Source organism: Fundulus heteroclitus, chromosome 1, assembly GCF_011125445.2.
Source record: "Fundulus heteroclitus isolate FHET01 chromosome 1, MU-UCD_Fhet_4.1, whole genome shotgun sequence".
In the NCBI taxonomy this organism is placed as follows: Eukaryota; Metazoa; Chordata; class Actinopteri; order Cyprinodontiformes; family Fundulidae; genus Fundulus; species Fundulus heteroclitus.
Window position 1 is genome coordinate 34768809 of NC_046361.1, and position 13980 is coordinate 34782788.

Below are 13980 nucleotides of genomic sequence, written 5' to 3' on the forward strand. Positions count from 1 at the left end.
CTAACCTTTGATCGCTCCTCTATTGGTCCAAAGATTATTACTTCAGTTTTGTTTTTATTCAATTGAAGAAAGTTTTGGCACATCCAGGCATTGATTTCTTCTAAGCATTTACTCACTGTCGCAGATCTGCACTGAAGGAAGCTTTTCCAAACATTTCTGGCTTCATGCTGTAGAATCTCCCTCGAATTGTTGGGGTTAAAAGAAATTAAATAGAGAGCCGATCAGTAATCAGTATGTCGCTCGTGGCTTGCCGGCTTCTTTGATGCGCATACGTTCATGTAAAAGGAGTTCCAACGGACTTTTTCTGAGGCCCGGTTCTCTCTGTGGAGAACGTTACAAACACCAGCATGTGAAACGATTCCTGAGGAAAGAACGCTTTCTACCATAAACCGCATCACGTTGCAGACGGGTGAGTCTGTGCATTTTGTTTCAGCAAAGAATTTTACGTGAATGTGTGGAAAGTCTGCAGAGCATGCATCTGTGTGCAAAACCATCTCTGCTGATATAGAATGTGGCGAATTTGTTAGTTAAAAATTGACCGAACTGAGTGTGAGTCATTTTAAATGGGAGAGCCCCAAACTGAGACTTAGTGGGAGGATTTAAAAAAAAAAAAAATTATAATAATTAGAGGGTCGTCATTCAGCCACTTCTTGGCAAGCTGTAAGTTTTTCCGTGTAAATATGTGTAATTTATTATTAATTTATAAAAAAAAATTACTTATTTAAAAGAAATTACAATTCATTTGATATATTTATAATACTTTTGTGAATACTTGGGGAAAACCAAGTATTTGATCAATTTCAAACACAAAAACTATTCATCCAGATTTTTTTAAAAATAAATATGCAATATTTTATCAACTTTTTCAAGCTTTGATGCATATTTATCTTTTTGCTCCAACCCCAAAATAACCTGTTAATGAAATACTGAGTCAGTGGAAAGTATAGATATAGACACAACACATTAATATTGTGATAAATTAACAAAAAAAGAAAAAAATAATTTAAGAACCCAGAGTTAAATACAACAGAATCTCATCTTGGCAGAACCCTTTGAAGAAATTAGGGCCTGTACCTTTAAGAAGCCTGAAAGCTCATCCAAACCTTGTAGAAAAAGCATTTTAGAAAACTTACTGTTTTGCTTTTCAGTTACAGTTGAAATGATCAAATTTAAGGGAAAACGCCAACTAAAAAGGTGGAAAAACAAATATGTAACATCAGTGCTAATGTATCTAAAGTAATATTTAATACAAAAAAGGATAATCTGAATGTTTTGGTGGCTAAAGAGAAACTATTGTTTAGAGAAGAATGCTGAGTCATTGTACGCTATGTTTAATTAACATTTTACTTATATATAATTGCAAATAAAGTGTACTAAAGTTTTACAGAGGATGGTAATTATTCCTGTTTGCGGATTTCCATCACTTTAAAACTCTTTTCAGCCGTTTTACCGAAATATTTGCAAACAAAACAACAAAGCAAATAAAAGCCATTAAAATGATTCAGTTTCGTTTCAGTTGATAAGAAACGTTTATTGTTTTGTTTGTCGCACATTTTAGAAAGCTGTCACATTCGGTTATTATAAATCTTATTTTACAAATCGGACCGAGGACGGCGCAGCCAGCAGCAGGATCCCGAACGCTCCACGTTGATCGACTATTTCTTTTCTCCATGCATTTAAAAACAAACATTTCTACCAGTATAGTTATGGACGAATCAACACAAAGACACCCGCAGTCCGTAAGTGCAAGGCATTTAAACATTCAAACTTAAACGGGTCAATAAATAAAGTCCATCTTCACCCACACGAATAAAAGCAAAGACGACAAGCTGCTATTAGGAAAACATCCAAGCTTTCTTTAACCTGACAGAAAATAGCCGTGTTGCATTCAGGTGCCGTTTATTTATCGGTGATGCCCGTTCCTTACCGTTCATCAAAACATCAATTACTCAAAATATATATATATATATATATTAATTTTCTTAATGCTTTGTGCAATTAACAAGTCCAAGTAAATGACTGGTTTTGATGATATGCAGCTTCTAGGAATATGAAGTTTTTCAATCCATCCGCTGAAGAGCAGCAGAAATCTATTCTAGAAAAATGGAGAAACTGAATTAAAGGAATGACTTGTTAAGGAGAACAGCCATCTATATCACACCTGAGCCACTCTGCTCCTAAAGACAAAACAGCAACAAAAGTGAATATTTACACTGTATACAGACATGCTGGCTAAATGGCTGCACCAGCCAAAAACGAGCAGTATCGTCTGGGCTAAAATTCATCATATACACACATTTCACAATTTAAGAAATTAGCTTGGAGAAGACAAAGAGTCCCAAAATTACTGTCTGATGGTGCACAAAAGGCAGGCTGTGTTATCTTTTGTGTTTGGGTGGATAATAAGTCCATGTTGATGAGGTTAAGAATAAATCTGGACAGCAGACGATCAGATCCCCGTATCCCTGAAGCAGACCTAGGAGGTGTGTGTGTGTGTGTGTGTGTGTGTGTGTATGTGTGTGTGTGTAAGTGGACAGGCGTCCGTCAACGTGGCGCTCAGAACTCCTCGTGCACGTTTCTGGCGTAGTCCATGAGCTTGCTGCCCGTGAAGTATTCGCTGTACCGGAGGATCTCTTCCAGCTCCAGGCGGTGATTCTGGTTCTCGTCTGCGACGGCGATCATCTGCTTGGCCTCGTTCAGAGCGTTGTGCTCGTTCATCGGGTCCATGTACTCCTGCGAGACGGATTGAGGAAAAAAAAACAAAAAACAAATGGAGGATCAGCCGTCGGTAGAAACAGTTTGGTTTTACTGAAACTAAACCAACAGCAGCGCTGATAGATGATGGATAAATCTCCAGTAAAGAGATCAGAAAACAAGAACATTTCCAATTTTCTTCTGAGTTGTTTCAGGACACGTTCACAAAAGAAATGTTAGACGTGAACATGCAGAGATTTCTGAAACAATGTTCACTGCCGTCTTTATTCCAGAGTGGTTCTGGTGACGTGCCATCATGATTGGCCGAGGGGTGAAACTGATGAGCGACAATAATAAAGGACCACCATTAACAAAGTGGGTTCATAGTTTTATAACTTAAAAGTCATGAAACACACCTGAAGGACAAAAAAAATGAGAAAAAGGACACTTCAGCTTTCTATTTGCAGACGCTCTGTGTCAGATCCACAGACTTAACGAGGCTTTCTCTCATTTCACACTGAAAGCTGTGTTGTTGTTTTTTTATGTCTCTGAAGAGTGTTTGGTTGAAAAACATGTTCGCGGTCGCTGATCCAACCAATAAAAATGATTTCACTGCGATTAAAAAATGTCTCCCCTATCACACAGTTTGACCGCTGCAGGCAGACAGACTTATCATTAGTTTAAGTCGATGTATGATCCAAATAATTATTGGACTATTTTATCCTTACATATACAATCATACAAACTACTTTGTATTTTCTTCTTTTTTTTTTTTTTATGGTTAACCATTTCTTGCAGATTTCTTTAAAGCTTCAATGTCACAAACAAAGCTAAATCTTCCCCCAAGTGGCATTTATGTCTTCCAGACATTTCTCGGCCGGTCGAATAACAAACGGCGGTGAGTAAAACTGAGCATGGAGAAGCGGAGCTGGACAGGCCAAACCAAATAGGATGGGAGGAAATGGGGCTTAAAATATTATTTTCAAGCGCTTGTTGACTTGGTGACCTGTGGCAGAGGTGAAAAAAGGTAAGGTTGGTCATTCTTAAAATTAGGGCTGAACGATTTTGGAAAATAATCTAATTGCGATTTTTTTTCTTAATATTGCGATTTAATGCAATTTTTTTTCCAGTTTAATTTATCATGTCTTTTTAAACATATACAAACAACAAATCATTTTGTTTCTTCGCTGTGCGGATTTGTTGCTAAAAGACCCACAGCATCTAAACTCAGAGCAGAAATTATTGTGTTCTGCCTACAATATATTTCAACCAAAATTGCAATTTTGACTTTTCTCTGCGTTAACCACAAGCAACAAAAATGGCCTCTAAATAAAGATGTTTGTAAACAAGGACTAATTAAAACAAGAATTTTTTATGTTTCTATTGATCAGAATATTGTTCAAGAGAACAGCTTTTAGTTGATTTGGACATCAATCTTTGTTGAACATAAAGTGCAAAGTCCAACCAACAAGAAAGTCAATGTATTAAACTGATTGACCTGTACTTAATGCTATGTATGATTATATAAACTCTAAAACAAGTAATAAAATTAGATTATCTCACTGCTGCAACTGTCTTTCCTTCCATGTGGAGGTAAACCCACTTTAAACATTTTACAGACACCTAATGGACGTGTCTAATTTCTAATTAACTGTTACATAGCAAAAAATTGCAGACCTCTGCGATTTAGAAATTGCGTTTTTTTTAAATCGCGATTATATTGAAAATGCGATTAATTGTTCAGCCCTACTTAAAATTCCGATAAAAGAAAAAAAGGGAAAAGGATCAGATGTGAAACAGAACTGTTTGAACTAAAACTTGGTAGTAACAGGAAGTATTTAATCCTCCATAAGACAGCTGGTTCTCCCTCAACTACAACAAAGTAAACTGAGTCTGAATGGCACTAAATGAGGAGCATTGTCCGTCTGTGACTCGCCTCCAGTTCGTTCATGGTCACGATGCCGTCGTGGTTCGAGTCGATGACCTCCTCAAACTCCTTCTTCCTCTCCTTGACCCAGTCGTCGTCAATGTCCTGGCCCTGCTGGTTCTCCACGGTGCCCACGGGTAAAGAGATGAACTCCGACAGGGTCAGTTTCCAGTCGCTGTCCTGGTCTGCAGGGGAAGCACGAGGAAACCTCCAGTTTACACTCAGCACAGCTTAAAACACCTTTCTTCACACTGTAACATCAAACCACGCGACATTTAACATTTGAGCTCCAGTTATTTCCAGAAACTGAACCCGCTCAGTCCTTGGTTAGTGGTCTGAGGTCAGATGGCGACATAAAAGCAGCAGTAGGTTGTTAGCAATACGGAAGCAGCCAATCAGTTGGTAAACTAAGGGTTAAAGGCTCAAGTCGCCGCCTCAGCTTTGTGAAGACAGCTTGTTGGTGAGCAGGTCTGAGAACAGAAACAGAAAACCACCGGGTAGCAGAAAGGAAGTCAGTGTAGCCACATCCCAAAGAGCAGCAGCTTTATGTTGTACAAATATCTTAAAAAAGGGAACAGAAGTCAAAAACCAACCACCTCCAGGCTGTTAAATGAGATCTGATTGGTCCGTTTCTAAATATAGACAAACCGAATGCTTTCCGAGTCTTTCTGCCTTTGAACTGAATATTCTATATTACATTACCGGTATTTTCCGCTGCACTTTCACACATTTGCAGATTTTCAGTGACCTACTGACCCAAAACGTCAACACAGACATCCAGAACACTCCAACCTATATTTGGTAGATATTAATGACATTTAAATATCCCCAATGACCAGGCAAATGCTCTTCCTAATGGATCTGCAGTACCACAAAACAGTTTTTTAACAATTCCTTAGCTATATCTATGAAAAAGAAAAGGTAATAAATGAATTATTTGAGATAGGGATAATCAGGTGAAGGATGATAGGTCCATCAGGTCCAGTATCAGGACTTTCACACTGTTTATAACTTCTTTTGTTCACCAGTTCTCTACTTTTGTCATTACTTTAGACACATGTAGCACAAGAACGCCAAATTACAAAGAAAAATGCCTTAAAATATGCAGCATAATCAGAATTTGTTTTAAGGATCGCAGAAACCAAAACATTTAGAATGCGTTACTGTATATCTTATGCATCTCTGCTGTGTTAAATTTAATTTCTTCTTTATAAGATAAGAAGATAAGAGGAGAAATTTCTTCATTGTCTCACAACAATGGGGGAAATTCAGGGGTGACAGCAGCAAAGACAGAGTTACACACAATTTTAGTAATGAAAATAAAGAAAGAAGCTTATTCTAATAAAACTTTCAGAAAGACCAAGATGAAAGTTAAAACAAATACCAGATTAAGTATTGCAAAATTATTCATAAAATGGCATATTTAGGTAGAAATCTGAAATATTCAAGTTAAACAGTGGAAAAATGTATTTACTATGAATAAATTACATGTATATTTTTAAATAGTAAAAATGATTTATGATTTACTATGTAATGTTATTTACTTTTCCAAAGAGGAAAACTATTCCTTATGTATAAAAAATAGAAAAGAATCGCTTTCCAAAGTTGCAGAAACCTTCAGGCTCTCCTGCTACTTTTCAACATGCAGTTAAAACCTGTTAAATATTACCAGACATTTGTTTGTCACGTGAACTTAAAACGTGTAAAACTATAACGCTCCATTAGCTCCAGGCTACGCTGAAACGTACCCAGGTCTCGTACGATCTCCTTCACCATGTATCGGAGCATGCCTCTGCTGTGCTCGGGGTGGAGGAAGGAGAGGAACTCCTCTTCATCCAACTTCTGGTCCGCGGGAGGGTTATCGGCCTGGAACCAGCGGTCCTTCAGGCTCTCCATCACCTCCTGAGCTGCAGGTAAAAAGTTCAGAACATTAGTTTGCAACGGTTTTATGCAGCGTGGAAGAAAGTCGTGCAGCTTTCCACTTACTGTCCTCGTCCAGTTTCAGCTCCTCCTTCTTCCTAATTTTTTCAGCGACGTCTGCTTCATCGAAACCCTTGCTGGCCAAAAACTTGACCTTGTACTCATCCCACGTCACGTAACCTGCAGACAGCGGAGGAGAACAATAATTAGCCCTTAAATAAATCTAAAATACTCCTCGATCTGAGGCACAGAGACACAACAAGCAGCTTGGGCCTCACCGTCCCCGTCCGGGTCGACGGCACGGAAGCTGTTCTTGTTCTCCTCCATGGCCTCCTTGAAGTGCTCCTTTGTCTTCTCCACGATCCAGTTCTGCATCTCCTTAGCGCTCACACTTCGGTCCTTGTTGACGTCAACTCTGCGACGAGAGGATTCACAGAGGAAACATCTTAATGACGCCGTTCGTCAAGCTTATGAGAAAATAAAATCAATCAGGAACAAAAAGGGGGAAAAGTGAGACGCCCTTCCTGGATCAGAGGCGTACATTACTACCGTGGGAAGGAATGGATAGTACGCTCGTTGCATCTTGGTATTAATCGTCCAAACAAACTTGGCTTCAAGTAATCATGCTGCTACACTCTGATAAAAACAGTGGCTCGCCCTGAAGAAAAATCCAACTTCAACATAATCTAATGGAGATAAGTGACGCACAAGTCCTGTAAGTGTCAGTGAAATAATTAATTTCTTGGAAAAAATGTATGTTTATTTCAGATAATGTATTTTAAGTTGTTTAGTTCACATTTTGAGGTTTATGTAAAATTATTGTATTTTATTTCTTTTCAAACTATTTGTTGAAAGTTATCGCGAGATTTGCGTATATAAGAAAGGTAGCGAGATTTGCATATGAGAGAAGGAGCAGAAATCTGGAAAAAGAGCTACAAGTAGCAGTCTCGTATTTCCTGTAGCTGTCAAGGTATTTGTATTTATGTTTGTAATATTTAATATTGTAATATTTTGTAAATTTATTGGTTATGGTGTTTTAATTACTTAATATTTTAATTTAGAGTGGACAACAAAGAATTAATCTATTAAAGACCTCCGAAGTGGCAGGCGGTCACGAGGTAACTTTGTTAAAGTATGTGTCACCTGACTGTCTGTAAATGTATCTATTTCCAAAGCTTGTCTTTATTTCTGTAGTTTTCACGGCGTTTATTAAAGAGCCCGTTTGAAGGAAGCCGTGCCAGTGTTGTCACTTTGGAGCAACAAGTCCAAGATTTGATTTGCCGTGAGCCGTCATCTGCAGAATAACCACCAGAGGGCGCACGGGAAGTGGTAAAATGTTACAGGCCTATCTGGAGCAGAGCTCAGTGAGACAGCAAGCCAAGATTAGCAGACACAGTGGACGCCCCTGTGATGCATTACATGGCGTTCCCAGTACGTCTTTAGCTTCCTAAGGGTTTCGTTCTGGGTTTCCATGCTGGAGTTTTAAGATTAGTGGCGCTCTGAATCGATCAGCCGCCGATAATCCTCTGCCGACTTCCGTGTAAAAGTCTGCCAGCGATTCATGCTGATCAATGTCACGAAAACCCGATCGCCTGTACCTCGTAGTTTGCAGCCTGCAGAGGCTCAAATCCTAAACAAACGTTCCAATTCAAAAGTACTTTATTAATCCCAAAGGGAGATTAAATGCTGGTGGAGCTCATGGGGGTTTCTGCCGCGAGTCGTTGATGCTGATGGCAGCAGGTAGGAAGGATCTCCTGTACCGATCTGTCTTACAGTGGATCTGGAGAAGCCTCTGACTGAAGACACTCTTGTTGTGCAACAGTCTGATGAAGAAGATTGCTCTGAAACATCCGCGTGGTGCTGTTAGCTTAGCACGTAGCACCGTTACGCTCACGGTCTAATTTAGGCATAATTTTGACAGTTTATGGGCCGTTACGTTGAAATGCGCTGGATAAAACCTGCTGGTTGGAGCTGCTAATTTACCCCGTTCATCCTCCCAGTAATGTTCCATGTTTTTCAGCTGGTTGTGGATGCAGCTGTGTAATTTAATAACTTGGTTTACCAGATTAAATGTCACTTTTAGTCTTGGATTGTGTGAAATGTCTAGATAAATGCGTATAGTCTGATGCAATTTATGTATGTTTTTTTTTCCTCTTTATGATGCATTTTTTGACTGATGCGACTTAAATTCTGGAGCGACAAATAGTCTAAAAAATACGTTACATCTGATCAATATGATGTAAAATACTTCCAATAAAATAATTTCACTGAACTCCGATCCAGAACTACGTGATATTTTGGGGGAGATAGGCAGAGGAAAGTAGGGCTGACATATTTTAAAGGTTACATTTAAATATGGTTAGGATTACAGCTTCAATTCTGTCTTTTTTTCCCCCCTTGTCCTTGCTTCAAATAGGCAAACAAATAATTCCTCAATAATTATCGATATCGACTGATGTATATAAAATGGGTTTATATCATGATACATTTTTCACTTGTTTAGGATTGTCTTCAACTGTTCTAGTTAACTGAATCGCCACTTTTTTGTTCCATTTTCTATCTACATTTTATTCCTACTTGCTTTTATTCTGTTTTATTTTGCTATATTTTAATCATGTAAAGCACTTTGCATTGTCCTTGTACTGAATTGTGCTATATAAATAAATTTGCCTTGCTTTGCCTTTCAGCCATATCGCAAAGCCCTACCTGCCTGCCCCATGCAAACCAAATCGTTTACGTCCTAAACATGTACCAAATGACATAGAAATACAATTATTACTTCTGGATGCCTAAAGTTGCTTTATTCAACATATGTAAGCACTCAGCTATACGTTACATGGTGTGGCTTGGTCAAACATTTAGTGTAACTCTTACTACAAGTTGCATCAAAATAGGTTCAAGTGTGGCCTTTTCTATTTCCGTTTCCCAACTGCGGAACGAAATGACAAAAACGTTACAAAACATGCAACCGTTAGAAAAAGCCATCTGTGGCAAGACGCTGTTGGCAAAGAGAAAGTAGGTTTGAAACCACTTCAGACCTGCAGAGCTGTAACCTCACGCTGCAGAGGTCTGAAACGCTAAAAGAGTTGAAAGACGTTCTTTGTCTGCTCTGCCGGTTGTTGTGTGACTGATGCATGAGCGCAAAACTCCAACGGTGCGGTTTTCTTCAGCTAATATGCAAAACGGCCAGGAATGATGTCTATTGGCTCCTGAAGGGAACGAGAAATCCCTGGAGCGTTTAGGTTCAAGGTGGCATTGTGAGGTACCACCGAGGCTCGCCTTATAGATTAATAGTTTAAAGATATGTTGTTAATCTGTAAATACTTTATAATCCATAGTTTATATTATACATTAACGATGAGCAGGAGACAAAACTGAACAGTTTCTTGCCAAACTGAGCTATATATTCAATCCAGAGTTGTTTATATAACATTTCAGGCTTAGTTACTAACTTTTTAAGTACAAACTGGTCAGTTTTTCCCTTGCTCTCCCTAAATTAATAATTACACATGAAATTAGTTATAAAGTGTTTACAGATTAATTAACATATCCATAACCTATTAATTAGCCATCTATAAAGGGGAGCCCTATAATGTACACTGCAAAAAGAGAACTAAAAACATGTAAAATTTTCTTGAAATGAATGTATTCACCCTTGATTTGAGCAGGTAAATAAGATTATCTGCCAATGGAATGGGTATTTTTACCCCTAAAATAAGATAATGAGATATACTGCACTTGAAAAAAGATGATGGAGATGAATTCTTCCCATTTCAAGTGCTAAAATCTTATTCCACTGGCAAATAGTCTTATTTACCTGCTCAAATCAAGGGTAAATACATTCATTTCAAGAAAATTTTACTTGTTTTTAGTTCTATTTTTGCAGTGTAAACTTGTACCCATTATGCTTCAACATCGTTTGTTTGTTCATTGAATTTCATTCCATCTTCTGACCCAATTCTCACCGTCTCTGTTTCAACATGTTTTCATAGCTTTGGCGATACAAAAATATATATAATTTCAATGTTTCCCACCCATAAGAAGCAACCCATCACAAGTGCTCAGATAAAAAGAAAGTTAAATGTATTGTTTTGTCTTTGAGTTGCCACGTCTGCTCCAAGGTGACTCAACAAAGCAGGTTTTCCTGGAATGCAGACATTGCAGTCTTTGCTTTTTATTATCGCTTGTCTTTGTGTGTATCTATGTGCTTCCATCTGCTGTTTTTCCCTTTGAAGGACAAAGAAAAAAAAAGCTGTAATCTTCTGTTGTAGTATAAAAAATATTTAGATTCTTCAGCCTTGACCTTCAGCGTTGCAGCCGACTTGATCTGAGGCTATCTCACCACGCCTGGCTCAGAAATGCAGAGACTCCAGATTGTCAGAGGCAGCGCAAACAAACATTTCTTACTTGGTGAAGATCTCGATAAGTTTCTTCCTGTTCCTCCTTGGCTCCGAATCCTCGTCAAACTCCTCCATCTCCTTCCCCAGGAACACCTCCTGGTGGAAGTCCTTGTTGAGGTGGCCGTCCATCTCCATCTTTAACCCGTTCAGGTGGTCCGGCGGCAGGATCTCGTTCTCGTCCTTGGTGGCCGCAGATTTATCCTTGGAGGACGACATGTTGGCCGGGCGCGCGTGCACGTCCAGGCTGAGCAGGATGTAGGCGGACACGCAGAGAGCCAGGAGGTTCCTGGACCACAGTTCTCTCAGAACAGCCATGATCTTCTCTGGAAACTAGATCAGCTTCTGCAAAGAATTATGTTAAATAAATAAAATAAATAAATAATCAAATCGCATCATTTCAGAGTTTGAGGGTTTAGCTCGTCGTTTCTAAAATGCGTCAGACACGTCCCAGAAATGTTTACGTAATTCTGTAAAAACTCTTGTTCTTCCAGATCAAAGAGCCGTGATTTCAGGGGCAAAAGAGACGCAGTGGACTGAACGAATGGAGGAAAGGGGGACTCAGTGATCTGATTTTACCAGGTTGATGGGTCACTTTTATCCCTATGGCATATAGAAAGAAGTCTGCCTAAACAAAACAAGCATATTGGCACAGTCACTAATCATATGACTAGGGCTGTGCATAAAAATCGATACAAAGATTAATATCGATGTTTTTTAAAATGATGTAATATCGATATTCTGGCTTTCAATGTCAATATACCTCTCAACCCCTAGGGGGCGATATTACAGCCCGCCATTACCGTTCACAGTGAGGAAATGCGAGTGAGACATATTTACGGAATGGCCGACAGGATTTTAGAATCGCCTTCATCCCTAAAAATCAGTCGTTTGGTCACATTTTTGGTTTCTGTGATACGTTGAATGCATTGAACCAAATGCACTTTATTTTCCTGTTAATATATCAGTGTTTAATAAATTTAACATAAATATAATATTTGGCTGGTTTTGTTTACTGAATGACTTTGAGCACTAATTTGAAAGTAATAAATATCGATATTGGAGTCAATTGGGAGCTATACCGACAATCGTATCGTGAGCTTTGTATTGAGAATCTTCAACCTGCGGTTCTGGAGCCGAATGTGGCTCTCAAGTGCCTTCATAGTGGATCTTAATAACTTTGGCCAAAAAGACTCAAGAACTGAGCAAGTTTTGAAGATGTAACGATAATAAAAATCCTTGTTTTAACCGTTTTTCTAAGGGGTTCTCATGCAATATATACATAAAACTTTCTCAAAGAGTGACACTAATGGTGTAAGGATTATTCTTATTAAGTATTTTTCTCTTCCTTTGGTTGCAAACTATATGCTATTTGAGATAATTTTCTGTAACACTTGAATGTTCCATAATATATATATATATATATATATATTTTTTTTAACTGTTCGAGGATTTTATTTTAAATTATAAAACTGCAGAAAATTGTTCTTAAATTTTAAAATCTTAAATTTCCTGTAGTACATTCTGTAAAAATAAGCTGATTTGTTTCATGGCTGCTTGTTGTAACTCTCAACAACGGGTGGGTTTATTTATTTACGTCCCCAGCAGTGTGGTTCTACTTTTTTATGTAATTTATGTTAATTAGTCAATGTTGCTTAAATCCATTATCGTTATTATAAAGGGGGATTTACACATGCAGAGTGTTCGGCCGTTATTAAAATAGTTATTTACCCTAACTCTATTCCTGTGGGTCGATCAAACTGTTCCCTCAACTTTGATGCCGCGTTCACGTCTGCTCGGAGCTTTCTGTACTTCAACACGCCCACCGCATATGCCCATCTCGTGCCTCCAGAATCCCTGTTCTCTTCGGAGTGTCGTCGTACGACAGGAATACACCATGAAAATCGTTTAATCAAAGCTCAAACCTTAACAGACCGGGCGTATAGTTAGTTTACATTAAACAACTTCGCATTTAATGTCTTGCTTTATGGTCCAATTTACAGTCGCTAATTAATTGTTACAAGTTACATGTTTTCAGCCCGTTGCGAAATATGAAAACATGAACTGGTCTTCCCATTATTTATATAATATTACAGTGAAAGACAAGGTCAAAACAAAAGTAGCAGCAATTTTAGGTTTTAGATGCCACTGGCGAATATTTGTTACACGTACGTTGGAATCACTTTACCACGTACCGTCCGTGAAGTACACTTGAGGGCACTAGCCTGTCACATTAGCGCCCTTTGGGGTCAGTAACTAGTCTCAAATATCGACCTGCTATTGAAATATCACCAGTAACGACAGTAAAAAGTGACTTTAAACGGCTCCGCGGAAGACTGAACGCGCGTCGCCAGCTAGCTAGCGCCGGTCGGTGGTTAAACAGACCTGCGGAGGTTCCAGTAAGTCAGCCAAGATGTCACTCTCCAACCCCGGGGTTCGGCGGCCAGCCAACACAAACCCTCTGAGAAGTGTAGCACGGTCCGGTCCACACCACCAGCAGGGAACCACGAGAGGCGGGTGGAAAATCCCTGGTGATTTCTCTGTTAATTTCCCCGGTCGGTCAGTGGAACTGCTAGCAGGTTAGCCAGCCGCTATCGCTGTTTTAGCGAATTATGTAACCGCTCGTATTTGGAGTCAACACTTCCGGGAATGCCTTTCAAAATAAAACAACAGCGAGTTTGAGCTTCATCAACAAGGAGGTGTATTGTTATTATAATTCATACGTTTTAAAAAAAAAACATTAATAATTACAATAAATACATGAACAAACTGATGATAAGTCAATGAAAACGATTGAAACATAATTTTCTTGACGGTTAGGCCTCATGGCCACAGAGCAGTCGGGGTGCTGCCCTTCTGTTCAGAGCAGGGAGGCGGCAAGTTCCCCGGTTCAAATCCCACTCTGGGTCCCTGAGAGAGACCATCAGCCCCAGAATGCTCCCTGAATGCAGTACAGTAGCAGCCCACTCAGCCCTAAATGCAGAAGACAAAATCCACTAAAATATACAAAGTTGCACTGACAAATAATAAAAGTGATTATTA

The 13980-nt window shown here is 38.9% G+C and overlaps 1 protein-coding gene across 1 annotated transcript; it reads right to left on the reverse strand.

The window, feature by feature from the left end:
* Nucleotides 1-1500: 1500 nt before the first annotated feature.
* Nucleotides 1501-13561, reverse strand: sdf4 (stromal cell derived factor 4). Its single transcript, XM_012863522.3, has 7 exons — nucleotides 13324-13561; nucleotides 10949-11283; nucleotides 6820-6956; nucleotides 6608-6721; nucleotides 6370-6528; nucleotides 4631-4806; nucleotides 1501-2733 (listed from the first exon to the last, which is right to left on the reverse strand). Exons 2-7 carry the CDS (start codon nucleotides 11254-11256, stop codon nucleotides 2557-2559), a joined length of 1071 nt encoding a protein of 356 aa, XP_012718976.1. The 5' UTR covers nucleotides 11257-11283; nucleotides 13324-13561; the 3' UTR covers nucleotides 1501-2556.
* Nucleotides 13562-13980: the final 419 nt, after the last annotated feature.